The following is a 19,378-nucleotide window of genomic DNA, read 5'->3' as shown; positions in this document are numbered from 1 at the left end:
TACGAGTCATGACTGATTGATGAAGGGGAATATCGGGCCAGGCTGGAGTTTGACTGGAAGGCACACCTTGTATCAATCACACAACGTTGTATTTCCTACATGCATAGTTCGAAGGCTCTATCTTAGGTTTCACTGTTATCTCAGTGTACTAATGTACTCAAGTGTAGTCTTCCAGAGTCTTAGTCTGTAGATAGCTCGTACATGTGCCTTTTGAGTTGCTCAATCCAAGGTCGGGCCATAAGCTTATTTTTAGCGCAACGATAACTCAGGGCGGGGTTCAAATGACTGTACGTTTGACGTTTGTTATAGAGTGGCAATCCGAATGTTCTAGCATTCGGTTACTGTAAGACAGTGAAACCCAGCGAATCCTATCTCGGAGACCTCTCCCGAGCCTACATATGGTTTTATCCCAACTGTGCCCCTCTAAACGTCACAAGCCCATCAATCAACACACCATCCTAGACTCCTAGTCCATACCTAACCTTTTGTCCAATTCGATTTCTATTAATGCTCTCCGTCAATGCCATTTGAATCCACGTGACGATCTGAACGCAGCGCAGATCGCGGGGAAATTCCAACTCGATTACGACAAAAGTCCGAATTGTATTCAACCTACGAGAGAGCGGACATCTCCCGTTGCTGATTCCTAATTTCCTAATCTTGGTACGGCCCTCAATGCTGCTCGTTCCTCTGCTTCCATGGATAGGCTGCCGGTAGAAATCCTGTCCAAAATCATCGACCGTAAGCGCCGCCGCCCCTCCCCGGACCTTGCCCGCATGTCGACCGAGAACTGATAGCCCCGCGATAACTCAGTCCTCACCCCACGAGAGAAGGTCCAGCTCCAATCCATCTCTAAAAAGTTCTTTGATCTCGCACGCGATAATAATCAGTGGAGACTACATTGCTATGAGCAGTCATGGGCTGCTCGGCGAGCTGTCCGGGCTGCCGCTGCCCCCATAACTTTGGACAGTCTGCTCTCCGGTGCGGTTAATGCGTTGCCTGAACATATTGAGCCCTCTGAACAACAGGCAAATGAGGCCTCCAACGAACCAAAGGGACTGACTTGGAGTGAGCGGACGAGAGCAGCAGCGGAATGGGACTCGTCCGCTGCGGGGGAGCATGTCGACTGGTACTCGGAATACATTGCTCGTGAAGGACCTATATCTCTGTCATGGGTTGAGCAGCCTGCGGTCCGCAAAGGTGAAGGAAAACGAAGGCTGTCGTATGAGGTTAAGGGTATGGGCTTGCTCAAAGATTGGAGTTCTGCCAGGCAGAATAAGGTCGTTGCGCCACTTGAAGATGGTAGCGTCTGCATTTGGGATCTAAATCATTCTCACTCTGCCGACTCGCAGGCGAGCAAAGGCAGCATTATTGGGATCAGTGAGCCAGGTATTCTGATGGCCAACTTGTCTGCTCGTCGAGACCATTCGACATCCAAGGTCTCAATGGAGTTTATCAACTTGGGACAGGGGGTGAGCGTGGATTCGCTAAGACAAAGAGCCTACCTTGCCGTTGGGAATGTTCTCAATGAAGTTGACTTGGAGACATTAAAGGTGATCTCGCAGCAGCGTTATCCGTGGTCGATTTTCGCCCTTTCCCAAGAAACAGACTACTCAGTGCCCTTGACGCTAGCCACTACACTCAGTCTGCAGATATATGATTCAAGACTATCGGCTGTCGAGGAAGAAGAAGCAATCAGCTCGCGATGCGAACAGATGACTAGTTCTCGTGCTCCAGAACTTGGTATATTCGCGCATTCAGACACGCCGTGGTTCCAGCTCCAATCCAATGGGCAGCCGCCTACTCGTATACGCAGCCCTGAACCCTCAGACAAAGGAGCTAATTACGCTCCCCTCTTCCAACCTGGCCCTCTTGCCATCCTCCACCCGCCAGCTCCCCACGTGAATACAATTCTCCTCGCAGGCCGTTTCCCAAGCATATTATGTTACGATCGCCGCTTTTTCCCTCGTCTACAAACCACCGTTCATACCGGGGGTCGACTATGTGGTCTTGCCTCCGTACCAGCGCCTCGGTTCCCCATCTTTTCAGACGATACCTACCCAGAGACGCATTCGATTGTTGCATGCGGAGACTACAACGGGCGAGGCTCGCTGGAACTCTATAATCTCAGGGCGACATCGGACCAGAATATCAACCCTTCAGACATGTCATCCACCCTCAATACCGAAGACAAGAATCGCCAGAGCGCAGCCAGCTCTAGATTGCTTTCCGTGGCATCACATGGAAATCGCATCGTGTTCTCCGATGCCGAGGGGAACATCAAGTGGACCGAGCGAGACGGCCGCTCAGAAGTTCGGCGATGGAATATCAATACCTCCCAGCCTCAGATCCCATTCGATCGTGGCAGCCGACAGCCAACACATACAGACGAGGGGCAACCGCCGCGCGGGCTTTGGCCTTCCTCGTCACATGAGACCCATGAAGTCGCACGCAAAATTCTTCCCACTGGCGGGAATCTCACTGGAGATGAGCTTCTTGTGTGGACGGGGGAGCGGATTGGCCGTCTGAAATTCTCCATTCCTGCGGATTCCGAGATGGAGGTTGACGAGGATGATGATGATGATTTGTTTATGCATGCGGAGGTCGATGAAGCTACCCGTGAGGCGATGCGGCATAAACGCCGTGAGGACTGGGAGAAGGAGCAGCGGTATGAGGAGGCCATGCGTCGGGCACTTGAGCAGCAAGCTGATGAGGTGCGCTGGATGGGAAGATTGGGCTGAGAGCCTTCATGCACTGCATTTGTATACCCACATCTCACATCTTAGGCCTGTAGTAACTTATTGTGTCACACATGATTCCATGAAGTCAGTAGGTGTTGTAGCCACTGCATGAATAATGATTACTGTTCCATTTGTCAGAGGGAAATGCTTGGAAATTGCCTGACCTCGGAGTCGGAGGGGCCATTTGAAGTGGTCCCGAGGCTTAGCAATTGGCCGGTCATCCACCGGCTCCCCGCGCCGATATTCACAGGCAATTCCAATGCTCTTCTTGTGACTCAGTCTTCTTCTTTCTTCTTCGTTCTAAGATAATTTGCATATACTACTCTTTTGATAAACCGCCAGGACTCCTGTATCTCATACCTTCTGCTCCCCGTGCCGTTTGAACTACTCCTCGGACTTCCGCAGTGAGGGGCAAAAAAAGAAACGCCGAACCACAATGCCTTCCCCCACAGAAGTCGCGCAGCGGTTTGACTCAATTGAGGATACAATTGCAGCATTCAGTAAGTCAAATCCCTTCCAGACACCGGATTGTACCATTACCACGGGCGTCGCTGCTCGCAGGGTCTCCCGAGTCGATCAAGCAACTGACCGAGCCCTACTACAGAGAATGGAGAGTTCATCATTGTCCTCGATTCGCAAGACCGCGAGAACGAAGGCGACCTAATTATCGCCGCCGAGTCCATCACAGCCGCACAGATGGCCTTCCTGGTGCGCTACACGAGGTAAGACAACCAAGACAGCGGCCGGACCGGCTACCCAGTCTCTCCCCTCCAAGCCCAAGCCCCTCCCCGCAATTGGACCGCAATTGGAGTTTCATACCGACACCCGCACCAATCTCAATTCCAATTCACTATGGACCTCTCTCACTAACATTCTCTCTCCCAAACAGCGGCTTAATATGCGCCCCCATCACCCCGGACCTTGCCACCCGCCTCGCCCTCCCCCAGATGGTAGTTGAGAACGCGGACCCGAAGTGCACCGCCTACACAATCACAATTGACTCCAGCGACGACTCCGTGACAACCGGCATTTCCGCCGAGGACCGCGCACTAACCTGCCGCACCCTCGCCTCGCCCACCGCGCAGATCGACTCCTTCCGCCGACCAGGCCATATCATCCCGTTGCAGGCGCGGCCGGGCGGCGTGCGCGAGCGCAGCGGCCACACCGAGGCTGCGGTGGATTTCTGTAAGCTTGCTGGGAAGGCGCCGGTGGGTGTCATTGCGGAGCTTGTTGAGGATGGGGTCGTTGTTGAGGGGAAGGCGGAGATTGGGGGGAATAATGGGATGATGCGGAGGGATGCGTGTTTGCGGTTCGGGAAGAAGTGGGGGATCAAGGTGTGTACTATTGAGGATTTGGTGGAGTATTTGGATCGGGTTGAGGGGACTGTTGCTACGAATGGGAAGCATTGAGTGGCTTTTGGGTAGGTAGTTGGTTTTTTTGCTGTGTATGTTTGTACATCTCTACGCCTTCTCTGGGATATCCTTTTTCTGGGTTGAATAAATCTATACATATGGATCATCAGACTCTTTTCTCGGGAGTAGGGCCAAGCGTAAATGTAGGTGGATTGACTATGTTGACATCTAGGCTTGTCAGGAATTGAATATATTGGTTTACTGGGTATCTATCATCGTCGGCGTGTAGTGTACAAATGGCAAATCTGCCCGGGGAAGTATGAAAATCATGGAGGAGTTGTAGGCGACTTGAGTCGCATGCAGTCCCTTCGAAACGCCAAGGCAATGCAAGCAATGATAATATCAAAGCGACGGGCTCAGGTGGCACATCTCTCTTACCGTTTGAGATGCGAATAATCCCTGAGAATGCCCGTCATATGAGTGTTGGTTGTCTTGCCACTTCGACGCGGCTTCTTGGCCTTCTTAGACGCTGGCACAATGCGGGGACCAACCACCTTGTTCTTGTTGGTGGGTGTGATGCCGAACTTCTCAAGCTCTTCCTTCACAATATTCACATCAGGAACCTTGATCTTCTCCCAGATCTGCTTGAACTCATCGTCGAAGTGCTCGATCAGGGACGGATCATTCGGCCATACCATCTTTGGATGGTCATCCTTCTTGTTGCGAGTCACCAGCAGCTTTCCTTCCTTCTCCATCTGGTTGATTTCCTCCTCAACACCGGGCCAGCCCTCCCGAAGTTCGCGGACACTCATACCCGCCGCAGTAGTCTGGGCTTGAAGGTGCTTGAGGAGTTGCTCCGAGTTGCGAATGTTGTGAGGTGGGCGGAATCGGAATGTGCCCTCTCCGTTTGCACCGCTGGGGTCGAATTCAACCTTTTCATGCATCTGCAGAATGCTCCGAAGAGCCTGGACGTAGCCTTGGTCATGGGCGCGATGCTGGAGCGAGAGATATGAGATGATGTCCGAGAATTTCAGCGCCACGTTCTTGTTCTTCATGTGCTCGATCGCGAACAGCACTTGGGTCATGATATCCTTTCCCGTGCCCGTGTTGGCCGGCTGGGAGTATACAATGTCCGGATCATGGCGCTTCTTTTTGATCTCGCCGGAGGCTGATGGGGTCGGTGCGGACGAGGGGACTTGGGAACTGCTGGCAGATGTCGGTTGGTTGGCCACCACACGTCGCTGCTGAGGCATGCGGTTTGCCGACTCCACGACACTGGCATTAAAGCTCTTGAGTTGGTTCTGTAGGTACGACATGGTTGCGGGGGATCAGATATCGCTGAGATTTGGAGAAGGACGAAAGGGAGCTGAGATTGTGACTAGGCCTTGGCTCGACTTTCCCAGTGCCGAGTTAGAGACTCAGATCGTCAGGTGGCTAAGATGTGCCGAGATTATTGACTGGAACAAGAGAAGAGAATGCGCCAGACCGAGATGCGCAGAGAAAGAGGACAACCTTGACTCGGGTCGAAGTGTAACTATTAAAAGCTTCGGAGGCTGGACAAAGAATCGATGGGCGGCACGTGACCAAAGAGCTCAGCAACCCAAGCGCGGAAATGGATCTCGGACACCCTTGGAGTTAGTTACCTCACCACTATTCATTTCAATTCACCTTTCAATCATTTCTTCTGCTGCTTAGAAGAAACAAATCACTTTGTCCACATCGTCATGACCTGAGGTTCTTCGACCAGCGCTGTGTGTAGTTGTCTCTGAACAGTACACGGCGCGCCCGTTCTCGAGAACCCAGCTCCAGCTCGCGCCTCTCATCTTCGTTTTTACTCTTTTCCCACGCCACAAGAGCTCAGTGCTGTTGGCCATCCGGCAACATGGCTGATATTGCAATTGAATTGCCCTTTTTATCATCTCACTATGCGCTCCCCGAATCGACGCTTACGACCTTAACGCAGGCTCCAACGGCGGAGCTTGTGAACCAACTTTTGGAGTCAATCGGCAAAAAGGCTTATGAATTCGATGAGCTCAAAGCAGATAAGCTTCGCTTGGAGGTAGAGCTTGAAAATGCTGTGCGCAGCAATGAGTCGAAGGTCAAGGTCTTGAAGACCAGCGTGGAGAAGGGACACGCCGAGGTTGCAGATCTACGAAAAAAACTACAAGAAGCCGGTATATATCATTCCACCCTACAGCAACTAAGATATTTTCTAACGTCGACTAGAAAATACACGCTCTACGCTTGAGAGCGAAATTTCCACCCTGAAAACCTCATCCACAGCCACTGGATCCGAAGCCACTTCCTTGAAAGCGCGCATCTCCTCTCTGGAGGCCTCCAACAGGGACACATTAGCCTTGCTTGAATCCAAATCCGCAGCCCACGATAAGCTTGCAGAGGAGCTTTCCCTCCAACACAAGAAGACCATCGAGCTGCGACGCGAACTATCCACCGCGGAGCAAAACCTCCAGAGCGCCAATGCAGCATCTTCCAGCGCCCGCTTCCGCGAACAGAACCTTCAACAAGAATTAGATCTCACCAAGAAGAACAATGAATGGTTCGAGACCGAACTGAAGACAAAGTCCGCTGAATACATCAAGTTCCGCAAAGAGAAGAGTGCTCGGATTTCTGAACTCCAACGTGAGAATGAAGAAGCAAACTCGACAATTGATTCTCTCAGAAGGAGTGAGAATTCGCTTAAGAGTCGCCTGGACGAGACTGAGCAGCGATATGAAGGCTCTCTGGCCACCATCCATCAGCTAAAAGAGGAAGCCATTCAGGCAACTGAATCTTTCCGTATCGAGCTTGACAGCTCCAATCGGTTGGCCGAACTACAAGGATCTGCGGCCCAGACAGCCAAGCAACGAGTCCAGGAATGCCAACTCGCTCTCGAGAAGGCAAAGGATGACGCGGCACAGGAAATCTCACGCCTTCGTGTTGAACTCCAGACAGAGACCAAGGACAAGGAAGCTGCCGAGCGTCGGATCGCCGAACTTGAGGCACTTATTGGTCAGCTTGAGTCTGAACCTGCCAGAGGAAGATCAGCAAGCCCCGCTGTCTCTATCAATGGAGGCGCACCCAGTACACCTCTCCGGTCTAGCATCATGCGGGCTGGAACTCCTGGCTCATTCTCTCCCGCGCCCTCCCGTGGCAAGGGTGGCATGAATGTCACGCAGATGTACGCCGAGTACGACAGGATGCGGACCGCTCTTCAAGCCGAGAAGAGAGAATGCGAGGAACTCCGCAAGACCGTTGACGAGATGGTTTTGGAACTCGACTCAACCAACCCCGAGATTGAGGAGGGACGAGCAGAGCGAACTCGTTTGGAGCAGGCTGTCGTGGAGATGTCTACCCTACTCGAAGCGGCGTCAAAGGAACGGGATAATGCCCTTAAAGAATCCCGGAAGTGGCAGGGTCAGGTGGAAGGCTTGGCTCGCGAAGGGGACATTCTGCGCCAGCAACTTCGCGATCTAAGCGCGGAGGTCAAGGTTCTTGTGTTGGAGGTTGCCGTCGCAAAACACGGCGAAGACTACGACCGCGAGGAGCTCGAAAAGATTGCTCGCGGTGAACTCGAAGAGTCGTCCAAGGATCTGAACGAGACTGGCCGCTTCATCAGCAAGAACTTGACCACATTCAAGGATCTTCACGAGCTCCAAGATCAGAACAACACTCTCCGGCGCATGCTGAGAGAGCTCGGTGACAAGCAGGAAGGCGAAGAGGCGCAAGCCAAGGAAGCTGAGCGTCTGGCAGACATGAATGAGTTGAAGGAGCTGCGCATCCGTGCACAGACAAGCCGTGATGAGATTGCGAACCTCAGCGCACAGATGCAGAGTTTCGTCAAGGAGCGTGACACATTCCGCAGTATGCTCATGCACAGAAGATTTACCGCTGACGACTCGTCTGGCTTCTCTCAATCTATGCCTCTTGGTGCCACTCCTCAGGGAGCCCTCGAGGGCGGCGGCCCTGACTCTGCGGAGTTGCTTCACAAGGTTCAAGCTCATTTCGATACCTTCCGCGAAGAGACGATCGCCGATCGCAAGGCACTGCAACAGCAGGTCAACGAGCTGTCACGGAAGAATAGCGAGCTGCTTTCAGATATCAGTCGCTCAAGCAGTCAACTTTCTGCTGCAACCTCACGTGCGGAGCTCTTGCAGAGCAACTTCAATATGATCAAGACAGAGAATGCCGAACTTCAAAAGCGTTATGCTGCTCTGTCTGAGAACGCAAATCGTCAAGATATCCGCACACAGCAAGCTGCTGAAGACCTCGTCGAGACCAAGGGTCTTGCCGAAAGCCTCCAAAGAGAAAATGCCAACCTCAAGGCCGAGAAGGATCTCTGGAAGAGCATTGAGAAGAGGCTTATCGAAGACACCGAGAACCTGCGCAATGAGCGTAGTCGTCTTGACTCATTGAACGCAAACCTTCAAAGCATGCTTAACGAACGCGAACATGCCGATACCGAGAGCCGGCGCCGTCTCCAAGCCAGCGTTGAGTCTCTCGAAACCGAACTTCAAACCACGAAACGGAAGCTCAACGACGCTGTTGAGGAATCCAAGAAGACTAGCTTACGCCGCGAGTTCGAACAGGAGCAATCTCAGAAAAGAATTGACGACCTGGTCACTACTTTGGGCTCAGTCCGCGAGGAGCTGGTTGCCGCTAAGACCACGCGGGATCACCTGCAGTCCCGTGTGGATGAGCTTGCAGTGGAGCTCAAGAGTGCCGAAGAACGTCTGCAGGTCCTGAACTCTCGGCCAAGCGTCTCTGCTGGTACTGGCGAGGGACTTCTCGAAGGCGAAGACGCTAGCGAGGCAACTGGTCTCTCCCGTGAGCAAGAACTATCAATCGAAGTGTCCGAACTGAAACGGGACTTGGAGTTGGCCAAGGGTGAACTGGAACACGCTAAGCAATTAGCCGAAGACTACCAGGCCATCAGCCAGGCCAGCGAAGAACGCCTGGAGTCCGCCACTGAAACCCATGATCAATACCGGGAAGAGACTGATCGTCTCGTGGAGGAGAAGGACAAGAGGATCCAGGACCTCGAAACTCGGGTTGAAGAGATCTCAGCTGAGCTCGCTGCCTCCAACACGGAGATGAGCAAGCTGCGTGAAGAACAAGCCGAGACAAGCCGCCGCTTCGAAGAGCAGAAGGCAGACTTTGAGTCGGAAATCACTCGCCTCAAGGCCGACAATGAAAGACACGTCAATGCTGCACAATATCACCAGGAGGATCTCAATGCCCAGTCTGAAATTGCTCGGCATTCGCAACAGAACTATGAGAGCGAGCTTGTTAAGCATGCGGAAGCCGCGAAAAACCTTCAGATCGTTCGTGCAGAGAGCAACCAACTCCGGCTCGATATTGCTGAGTGGAAATCCAAAGCCGAAACTTACAAGACGGATCTGGCTCAGAAGGAGGAAAGCTGGGCTGAGCAACGGGCCACATATGAAGGAGAGCTATCTGAACTTCAGAAGCGCCGGGAGGAGGTCCTTCGCCAGAATTCTGTGCTTCACACCCAGCTCGAGAATATTACCAGCCAGATCTCGTCTTTGCAACGCGATCGGATGAATCTTCCAGATGAGGAGCAGGAGGGAGACCAAGCCGCTCCCAATCTCGAGGGTCTCCAAGAGGTCATCAAGTTCCTGCGTCGCGAGAAGGAGATCGTCGAAGTTCAATACCACCTCTCTACCCAGGAAAGCAAGCGACTCAATCAACAGCTCGACTACACCCAGTCGCAGCTCGATGAGACCCGTTTGAAGCTTGAGCAACAGCGCCGTGCTGCTGCCGATAATGACCACAATGCGCTCAATCACAACAAGCTCCTGGAAACCATCAACGAGCTCAACGTGTTCCGTGAGAGCAATGCCACTCTCAGAAACCAGTTGAAGCAAACCGAGGCGGTGCGCGACGAGAAGATCGCCCGCGAGAATGAGCTGATTCAAGAGATCGAGCCACTCAAGATCAAGATTCGCGAGTTGGAAAGCCAAAGCGAGGCTAAGGATGGAGAAATGCAGCTCCTACAGGCCGATCGCGATCGCTACCAGCAACGCATCCAGAACATCCTCCAAAAATACGACCGTGTGGATCCAACTGAGATGCAAGAGTTGAAGGAGAAGCTTACTGGTCTCGAAACCGAAAAGGCCGAGGCTGTGTCCCAACGGGAAGCACTTCAGACCCAGATCGAAACTCTTCAGGCACAAGTTGCGGCGTTCCCCGAGCAAATCAAGCAGCATCAGGATGAACGTGCAAACGACTTGCGAACTAAGCTTACCGATCAGTTCAAAGCTCGCTCTAAGGATCTTAGCGCGCGGGTCAAGGCCAAGCAAGATGAGCTTAATGCGGTTGTGCAGGAGAAGGAGGTCATCCAAGCAGAACTTCAGACTACAAGGACCGAGTTGGAAGCTTTGAAGACCAAGACGGCAGAGGTGCCTATGGCGCCTACGGCTCCCACTCCCGCACCCGCTCCAGCTGAAGGAGAGCCGGCTCCCGTCAACCCTACCCCGGCCTCGCAATTCCCAACTGCTACCGTCGCAGTCCCCGGTCCTGCAGACACTCAAAAGATTCAAGCCCTTGAGCAAAAGATCCAGCGCCTTGAAGCTGCTCTTGCCGAGAAGGACGGACTTCTAGCTAAACAGGCCAGCGAGCTAGATGCCAAGGTCAAGGAACGCGCCGATCGCCTCAAGGATATGTACAACTCCAAGCTCAACGAAGCCAAGGCTGCTCATCGTCAAGAAATCGAGAAACTGTCTTCCACTGAACAGCCTGTACCTGGAACTCCATCTGGTGCCCCAGACGCACCTCCTGCGACTCCGTCAAAGACTATCGAGCTTGCTGGATTCACCATTCCCGAGTTGACAGATGCCCAGGCCAGAGAGCTGGTCTCAAAGAATGAGACTATTCGCACGATTGTGCGGAACAACATCCGCGGCGGAGTCTTGCGTGAGCAACAGAAAGCGCAACAAGAGGCTCAAGCTTCTGCTGGTCCCAGCCAGGAGGCATTGACCAGCCTGCAGCAGAAATCGGCCGAGGAGAAGGAAGCGTTGATCAAGGCGCATGAGACTGAGCTTAAAGAAAAGGTTACCTCCGCAGTTGAACTTGTCGAAAAGAAAACTGCTGCTCGTCTCAGCATGCTTGATACCAGGTTCCGAACTGCGACCGCCAAGATTGATGTGGTATCCAAGGCCGCAACGGAAACTCCACAAAGGCCCGTGGGTGAGGTATGGGAAATCGCAAAGTCTGCCCGCCCTGCACCCATCGCGGTTCCGGCTGCGAAGCCGACGGCACCAGTACCTGCTGCTCAGCCTGCTGCTCCTCAGCCTGCCCCCACCGCTGCTCCCGCCGCTGCTCCCGCTCCTGCCCCGACACAGCAACCGCCAGTTGCAGCTCCCTCGGCTCCTGCTGCCCCAGCTCCTGCACCTATGTCAGCGACCCCCAATGTTCCGGCAGGGTCGGTGGCTCCTTCGACTGCGCCGGTCCAAACCGCTGCGCCCCAACAAGCTCAGGCACAACCTGCAGCCCAACCTGCGGCACCCGCCAATCCATTCGGCCAAGTTCAGCAACCGGACCAAACCCAGCAACCCAGTAATCTCCCGATCAAACCTCAGGGTGTAAACCCTCCTGGTCTCATGCGAGCTCTTCAATCCGGGCTACCTGTCGCAAGAGGCGGACGTGGTGGAGGACGTGGCGCTGGTCAACAGTTCGGCCATGGTCAACACGTTGACCAGCAGCAGCAGGGTCAGCAGCAAGGTCATGGCCAGGGTCAAGCCCAACGTGGTCAGGGCATGCGAGGCCGTGGCGGTCGTGGAGGCCAAGGTCGCGGTGGACACCAGAACCAGAACCAAAACAATGCCGCGCAAGCCCAGAGTCCCACCGCCAATCGTGGAAACCTGAACGCTGCGGCTCGTCAGTTCATTCCTGGACAACAGGGCAACAAGCGCACTCGCGAGGATGGCCCCGATACTACTGCTGAAGGTGCAAGTGGTGGAAAGAGACAGAGAGGTGGTGGTGGTCAGCAGCCTCGCGGTGGAGGTGCTGCTTAAGAAGATCTCGTTAATGTTGTTTTTATCACAATGATGTATTCTCCATTTGATTGAAAATGCGGCGTGGACCAAAGTGTTTCCATGTCGGTCTACGCCTTGTGGCGCATCTCTTTTTATGTTTAGCTGCCATGAATGGCAGACTTATTTCTTTTGTCTTGTAACTATCGAATGTGTGGCGCTTGTCTGGGTTCTTACTTTAACTATCCCAAATGATAGAGTTCGATTACAACCTTGTAATCAATAAACCAAAGAAAAATGACTCGTAACTAAACGATTGGGGTATAAGCTGCTAGAATGAAATCCAAAAAAAGACCTGAATCCCGGTCCTACAAGGAAACGCGCGTAAAGAGGATCCGATCACTTCTTCCTCCCTCCAGCAGAAGGAACCAGCACCCTACCCAACATCTCCCTCTCCATCTGCAACCCCATCAACCTCGCATCCTCAACAACCTTCCCCGGCGGCGCCGAACCAGGAACAGCCGTCTGCGCAACCCGAGTCGCACCCACAACAGCCGGACTCATCGCCTTAGCCCCACGCGCCCTCTTCCTCCGCATCCCAGGTCCATTCCCATAAACAACAACCCACTCGGCAACGGCACCCCCCGCCGCAATCTCACACCTCGAACACACCTTCGAATGGGCCCCGATATCCGCTCCCCGCCGCACAATCGCCAAATTATCAATTATAGCCGACGAATGCACGTTCGCGCCGGACTCAATCGTGGCTGATGGACCGACCGTGACGAAGTAGGAGAGCCGCGTCGATACCTCTTTTCGGTGCTCTGTGGGGTCTGTGGTTGCGGTCGTGCTTGGGCTTGAAGATCGGGATGGCGAGGCGGACCGAGTAGATGAACTGGGTTTGGGTGGAGGTGGAGAGCCTATTATGGCTTTTTCGCTGATTATGCAGCTGTCGCCGATTGTTATTGGGCCTTCGTAGGTGTAGAAGCGGGCGCGCGGATGGATGATTGTTCCTGCGCCGATTATCACGGGGTGTTTGCCTTGGAAGACGGCGGTGTCGGCGATTGTGGCTGTTGGGTCGGCTTTTAGGGGGGCTTTCGGGGGGCCGGAGCTGTGGGTGGAGGAGGAGGAGCGGTGGGTGTTTGTTGGGGGTTTGAGAGTTGCCATTTTTGGTTTGTATTGGATTTGTTGTGTTTGGGAGATTGATAGGTTGCATGAAGATAGCTAAGGTTGCTGGTATTCGGACTCGGGGTATGTCCGTGGGCGGTGAGCCATGGGGAGTTTACATTGTTGAGGGTGTTAGGTCGTACTACCTATGAGGCTATGATGAGGACTTGCTAGACGTAATCTGTAGGAGGATAGAGCCACATAAGATGATAACCTAGTTCATGACAGATATTCCAAGCCCGCGGGGTATCTTTGGCTAAAAGTAGTCTAAGTGCGACACTAACAGTCTCCCAATGTACGGAGTAAGCCATATCCGATGAGATAGCCTAGGAATATCATAACTCGTCATCCACAGTCTCTCGCTTGATCCCATTCCGCTTCCTCCAAGCTCTAACTCCCCGATCAACCTCGTCCCTCGTCATCCCATCTCGCACCAAGCAAAACGTAACACCCAGCTCGGTCTCAACATTGCGGTTCCGCGCCTCATCATCGAAAAACAGCATATCCTCATATGCAACACCACTCGCCTGCTGAATCTTTGAGAAATGCGACGTCTTATTCCCAGGGAAAATCTGAACAAAGTCAAAGTAGTCCAGCGCGCGGATAGTTTTCGCGTTGGCGGCAGGGTTATCGGAGAACGTGGGGATAATATGCAGAGCCTTGAGCATGTCGCGCGCCAGATCAGGAGCCTGAGTCCGAGATGCAAGCGCCAATGGGATCGAGCGGTGTTTGCAGGCGTAGACAATAGATGAAACGGCCGGGTAGAAGGCGAAGGACTCTCCCCATCTAGTTTCAGATAAGGAATGCGGGGTTAGCGATCGGTCCCAATGGGTTTTCCTTTTTCCAAGCAGAAAAGAAGATTCAGCAACAGCCTATTTTCACTTACCGGTCCACGGTGCGAGAGTTGTTATCGCGTGCCTTTACAGGAGCGCTGACGTGTGTGTCTACCCAGAATGGCCAGAGGGTGTAGTCCAGGTCGAAGGCGATTAACTTGGGCAGTGGGAGGCCATCGGTGAAGGTCTCAGGGGCCACGGAGGCATCTTCCAGTGGCTGGGTATTTTGACGTTTGGCTCGAAGCATCGTTGGAAGAAAGAACACGCGTAGAATGAGAGAAGAAATTGTACCATGGAGCAATGTCTGAAGAGCCAGGGACCAGGGTTGATGTGGCACGTGAAATTTTACAGACCACGATTGTGGCCACAGACATAAAGTTCCTATCGCTACATGACGTCATGTACGGAGTACATACTGTGTACTAGAACCCCTGCTTCAAGAAATTGGAAGTTCCAGACCACAACCTGCTCTTTCATGAACTTCATTGTACAACAGGGTCAGGAATTCGGAGAATAGCCGATTCGTCAGTCTTATATGGATCTACCAACGTCACTTCTTGGTGCTCCTGGGAGTGCTCGACGTCGAATGCTGGTGAGTAAACTGGCCATCGAGCCTAGGGCTTAATCTTCTCAAGTGGCCCGCAACAAACAATACACATGTTTGCGGTTGGGCTCGGGCTTTGGGATGCAAAACATATTGTATATATTGATGGCTTAGGTAGGTTGACTTTCGAGACCATGGATCTACAGATTGGGGGAATGTAAACGAGGGCGTAGATGACAATCCAGAAGAGCGGCGTGTCTTCTTCAAACATACTTACAGTTTTCGGTCTAACAGGTGCCACACGGGCGCTACTACCTACCTCGATGAGATATATGAGATAGAAGTAAAGAGAATATAAGACGGGAGTTGATGGCAGCCCGCAATATGTAAATTAATATCCTAGAGCCTAAGAACACCCAAGGTGTGGGCGTGCGGCTCTAATGTTCATCCAGAGCAGCAGGTCACAAGTTCAAGATGAGAGGGCAGAGGGTAGAGGGTAGAGGGCAACAAATGTCAGTAGACGAGGGCATGAGATGCAGTTTACCCTCAGCCCTGGAGTGCTTCTCGCACTCTCGCTTCTATTTCTACATACTTCGCTTCTCCCACTTTTCTCTTCCACTTCTCTCTTGCACTTCTTTTCTCTTCCACTTCTCTCTTGTACTTCTTCTCCCTTCCACTGCTCTTTTACCATTGCTCTTCCACACCTTCTCAGTACACCTTCTCAGTACACCTTCTCAGAACACCTTCCCAATACACCTTGCCAGTACACCTTCTCAGTTCCCCAACTTCTGTTACTGTACTAGATCTAGCGTGATCGTCAGCATGTCTGCTCACAGCGCGGACGACCAGGCCCAGGCCAATCCGTGGACGTCTATGCTTGCCAATAGGCCTATGACCCACTCAGTGGATGGGCACCAGCAGGTCATTACCCCGTTCGCGAAACCGTGAGTGGTTCCCTCCATGATTTTGCCATCTCAATGAGAAATCCAGCTAACCTCTGATAGGTCTGGTTTCGTCCCATCTCATAAAGTCTGTGGACCTTCCGCGCACCAGCACTCCATGGCGATGCTAGTTACCGATATGAAAGACAAGATGAATTTGTCTGAGGCCGTTAGTGTGACAGCCGAGCCTGAGGACACTTTGATGGTGAGTTCATCCCCTGTCTATTGCAAATCTTCTGAAATGCCGACTCATGTGTGGTGTATTTTAGCCTCTTGTGCAGCAGTTGGACCATTTAAGCCTGACTCTGGGTCGGCATGTAAGCCTGAAACCGCCTCAACTTGGAGAGCGAGTCCCATGTGAGCGATGCCAAAACCCGCTGTCCAACGGCACCTTCAACCTCCGCGATCGGAATGACCCAGCCAAGAGTGTGTGCCACAGTGACTCCAATGATACACATTGACTCTGACAGTTCATAGAAGCTTTGCCCCATGCAGACAACAGGCACCATGCCAAGCTTGCGGCCAGAAAATGTATGTGCCCCTGCTAAAACCTAGTAACTCCAGGCAGCTGCTTATAATTGACTCCAGCCAAACGCTCGAAAGCGACTCGAGCCAGCCCCTCACAACTGCTGCCAGGCAGCATCTTGGGAATTTCATGGGACAACCCCATGTTTTCTGAGGACAACGTCAAGAGATTCCTGAAAACGCGTATGTATCACTATCAGTCGATGCTTAATACCTGCTAACTTGTGAGTGTGTAAATAATCGCAGTTGCCGGTTCATGAAGGCCACCAAGAACAGGGTCGCCAAAGCGAGCGGTTTCGAACACAACGAGTTTGAACTCAGGATGCCGGACACTGTGTACAAGTTTGTTGTTGGAAAGAAGCCACTTCATGAAGTTCGTCCTCGTCGCAACCGTCTTCCTCGTATCCGGTTTGATAAAAGGAAAGTCCAAGGTGCGGCAACTGAGAACACTTCGGACGAGATGGATACCGAGGAAGACATGAATGAGGGAATGGATTCGACCTTCTCCACTCTCGTGTTCCAGACTCAAACCCCCAATTAATCCCAAGAAGGAAGGGGGGAAAGGGCAGAGGCACTCTTTCCTCCTAGAGACACTCACCCATGGTGAGGATACAGTCTCAGTCGCTGTTGCTATCAATGGCACATGCCTCCGAGAAATTCAACTTCTCTTTCCTATTTCGATCTAATTCAACTTCGATCGGAATGACTCCTGTCTGCAAAACTTCGGATATGCTCGATTTGGGTTATGTTCTGGTTCATTATTCGAGGCAGCTATTTTTCTTCAATAGTCAATTCATAGGTATCATTATCGCGTGAAACATAGAGATCCAGTAAACAAACTACGATGCCTATATGTAAAGCTCTTCGCCTCAACGGCAGGAATCTTCACTGGCGGATTGTAAGGAGAAAGTAGTTACAGTAGAGACAAGCATGCCTACTCAGAACGTACCTCACGGTGAAAAGTGAATTTCATAATTGTACAGATATTCTAGAAGGATCCGGCCTGCTATGGACTCAGCTCTATGGTCTCAAGAACGAAAACAGAAAAAGCGCCAGACTGACAAGCCCAATACCTATAAGAACTCTACTAACGACGCTTGACATGGGCATATTTTCCAAACCCACTAGGCTCCCTCCATTCAGTCTCACTCGCATTCCCAAGAAGCCAAACACCACCACCCGCCTCTCCCAAACAAACCCATCGATTCCGCTGCGTCCCAGCAAAAGCCATATGGGCATTGAACCCACAAACCTCCACACGCTCATGGCCTTGGAATCTCGCGGGCGTGAAATCCAACTCATGAAGCGGAATAAGACGCCAATCACTAACACCAGACAGGTAGTGATCCGGCGGACACCAGAGAGCCACCTTCCCAGACGGTTTCTTCCACAGATTATTATGCAAGTTGAAGGAGAACCACCGCCTCGCGTTCTCCGGAGAAGACCCCTTCACAATCCCCTCGCGGATGTGCAGGGCCAATTCGCCCAACGGCATAGCCAGGATATCGCGTACTTGGAGACTGGGTATCGCGACTGCCATCGCTCCGGAGTACCAATCATGGCTGGGGAAGTCGTCGGATCGTGCCTTCATTCCGGTTGGAGGTTTGGCGCGAGCATTGACGATGGTGACGGGTGCGCTCCATGTGTTTGGGTTGAGATGGGTGTGTTTTTGCTTGAGGAGCCAAGCGTGTAAGACGTTGGACCGACTGACGAATAGTGGGCGTTCGGACTTAATATCCAGCTCTTTGCGTTGAGCTTCGATCTTGACGAGGTCTCCTTTTGCCTGCTCCTCCATGGCTACGGCCTCCGCTTCCGGGACGAAAATGTACTTTTGGGACATGGTTTTCTCCGGTCGTGTGATAAAGCAGTCCCAGAGAAACTGGACTGCAAAGCGGACTTTGTCGAGTAGGCCGTAGATTTGCCAGCCGGAGGGCATGGAAGGCGATTTGGAGGTAGCGTCTTCACCGGCCAACTTCCCGCCTGGTCCGTATGCGCTGAAAGGATCTTCTCCCAGGCGCTCGAATGGTAGAACCGGTTGGCCGTGCAGACTGCTTTCCCATCCCTTCAACATAGAATTGATGGTAAAGATATCTCCGAGGATGTGACTGAAGGAAACAGTAAGGAGAGTGGCGTCACTAAAACGAGTCATTTGGAGAGTCACTGCAGGGCGATCCGAGTTGATAAGCTCATCAATGTTTTGCACCGCATTGAAGGATGTGCAGCGCTGTTGATCTTTTGAATCCGCATTATCAGCGATAAATATTTTCTGAGATTGGCTGGATGAATTTGCTCCGTTCTTGACACCGGGCCAATAGTCGGAAATAGCCCGATGAGACTCATCCAGGCAAAAGAAATCTTTGAGATGATCCGGAGCCTTGGACTGTGCCTCTAGGTACTTGGCCATGCCCTTGGGAGTCAAGACGTGATACTCCAGACCCGAAGGGGCAGTAGTGGAACGACGGACGCGCGCCTGCATGATAGGTCTCACTTGCAGCGTTTGCTGCCATGACTCCTGCAGCTTCTCAAACGACAGTGGTGCATCGAAGATGATGCTGAGTCTGCACTACAGGAGAGTCAGCTTCTTCCACTGGCAGTTGATGAGGGCTTATTACGCACAACAATCTCGGCGCTTTTAGGCAGAAGATCATTTCGACACGGTCAGCGCTAGGTGGTTCGAAGTTGGGCTCGTCCTTGACAGTACTCACTTTCCCACCGTCCCGTCAAAAAGGGGGACGGGAACGATTGTATAGTCCTCGGCATCCATGTTGGAGATTCAGCCTCTGTGCTAACGAGATACTTCGTTTCGAATGAGAGAATTATTGTGACCGGCCTGCAATGTCCTTGATGCCCAGGTCAAAAATGCAAATATTCATTGAAGATTCATGCTATAAACATGAAGAAACAGCATACTATGCTATGTACACTCTAAGATTTTAAGATAGGGGCATAACAATCAGGGGTACCATCCATCTGTCCGTGAAGAGCGCTTTGTGGGAAATTAAACAACGCAATAAACTCCCGGACTCCATGAGTAATTCGCCACATGAACCTAGCCACTGGCCGTTGTGCCAACAGGATTCAGGAACAGAAGGTAAAAGTCCACCTGCAAATCCACAGCTCCTGCTGATCCTGAAGGCTGATCAGTCACAGCGGTATAAGTAAGATTTGAGATGAAACGCTGGCACCTAAAATCCGGGGTGCAAAATGCGGGATATCAGAGATAGTCAATGCTATATCTGTAACTAGTAGTGCACATGAGCTGCTCGGCCCAAGTCCAATTGAGA

General features: G+C 52.3%; 8 protein-coding genes across 8 annotated transcripts; 4 read left to right on the top strand and 4 right to left on the bottom strand.

Moving 5' to 3' along the window:
• Window positions 1–698: 698 nt before the first annotated feature.
• On the top strand, window positions 699–2,741 carry N7515_003222 (uncharacterized protein; the record flags this gene model as incomplete). The annotated part of the gene is made up of 2 exons (XM_056663966.1): window positions 699–741; window positions 814–2,741. The coding sequence occupies 2 exons, from the start codon at window positions 699–701 to the stop codon at window positions 2,739–2,741; spliced, it is 1,971 nt and encodes a 656-aa protein (XP_056523023.1).
• Window positions 2,742–3,177: 436 nt separating this feature from the next.
• N7515_003221 (3,4-dihydroxy-2-butanone-4-phosphate synthase RIB3) lies at window positions 3,178–4,150 on the top strand (the record flags this gene model as incomplete). The annotated part of the gene is made up of 3 exons (XM_056663965.1): window positions 3,178–3,241; window positions 3,346–3,463; window positions 3,631–4,150. The coding sequence occupies 3 exons, from the start codon at window positions 3,178–3,180 to the stop codon at window positions 4,148–4,150; spliced, it is 702 nt and encodes a 233-aa protein (XP_056523022.1).
• Window positions 4,151–4,527: 377 nt separating this feature from the next.
• Window positions 4,528–5,409, bottom strand: N7515_003220 (transcription factor TFIIE subunit TFA2; the record flags this gene model as incomplete). The annotated part of the gene is made up of 1 exon (XM_056663964.1): window positions 4,528–5,409. The coding sequence occupies one exon, from the start codon at window positions 5,407–5,409 to the stop codon at window positions 4,528–4,530; it is 882 nt and encodes a 293-aa protein (XP_056523021.1).
• A 566-nt stretch (window positions 5,410–5,975) lies between these two features.
• N7515_003219 (putative filament-forming protein (Tpr/p270)) lies at window positions 5,976–12,126 on the top strand (the record flags this gene model as incomplete). The annotated part of the gene is made up of 2 exons (XM_056663963.1): window positions 5,976–6,267; window positions 6,320–12,126. 2 exons carry the CDS (start codon window positions 5,976–5,978, stop codon window positions 12,124–12,126), a joined length of 6,099 nt encoding a protein of 2,032 aa, XP_056523020.1.
• A 357-nt stretch (window positions 12,127–12,483) lies between these two features.
• On the bottom strand, window positions 12,484–13,251 carry N7515_003218 (transferase hexapeptide domain protein; the record flags this gene model as incomplete). Its single annotated transcript, XM_056663962.1, has 1 exon — window positions 12,484–13,251. One exon carries the CDS (start codon window positions 13,249–13,251, stop codon window positions 12,484–12,486), a length of 768 nt encoding a protein of 255 aa, XP_056523019.1.
• Window positions 13,252–13,586: 335 nt separating this feature from the next.
• Window positions 13,587–14,331, bottom strand: N7515_003217 (Mg-dependent acid phosphatase; the record flags this gene model as incomplete). The annotated part of the gene is made up of 2 exons (XM_056663961.1): window positions 13,587–14,037; window positions 14,138–14,331. The coding sequence occupies 2 exons, from the start codon at window positions 14,329–14,331 to the stop codon at window positions 13,587–13,589; spliced, it is 645 nt and encodes a 214-aa protein (XP_056523018.1).
• A 1,119-nt stretch (window positions 14,332–15,450) lies between these two features.
• Window positions 15,451–16,635, top strand: N7515_003216 (uncharacterized protein; the record flags this gene model as incomplete). Its single annotated transcript, XM_056663960.1, has 6 exons — window positions 15,451–15,572; window positions 15,633–15,774; window positions 15,839–15,995; window positions 16,047–16,100; window positions 16,158–16,281; window positions 16,341–16,635. 6 exons carry the CDS (start codon window positions 15,451–15,453, stop codon window positions 16,633–16,635), a joined length of 894 nt encoding a protein of 297 aa, XP_056523017.1.
• A 546-nt stretch (window positions 16,636–17,181) lies between these two features.
• Window positions 17,182–18,742, bottom strand: N7515_003215 (uncharacterized protein; the record flags this gene model as incomplete). Its single annotated transcript, XM_056663959.1, has 2 exons — window positions 17,182–18,652; window positions 18,711–18,742. The coding sequence occupies 2 exons, from the start codon at window positions 18,740–18,742 to the stop codon at window positions 17,182–17,184; spliced, it is 1,503 nt and encodes a 500-aa protein (XP_056523016.1).
• Between the last annotated feature and the right edge of the window lie 636 nt (window positions 18,743–19,378).

This window comes from Penicillium bovifimosum (assembly GCF_028826915.1).
Source record: "Penicillium bovifimosum strain IBT 22155 chromosome Unknown utg000003l_segment0_segment0, whole genome shotgun sequence".
Taxonomy (NCBI): domain Eukaryota; kingdom Fungi; phylum Ascomycota; class Eurotiomycetes; order Eurotiales; family Aspergillaceae; genus Penicillium; species Penicillium bovifimosum.
This window is presented reverse-complemented; position numbering and strand designations above follow the sequence as displayed.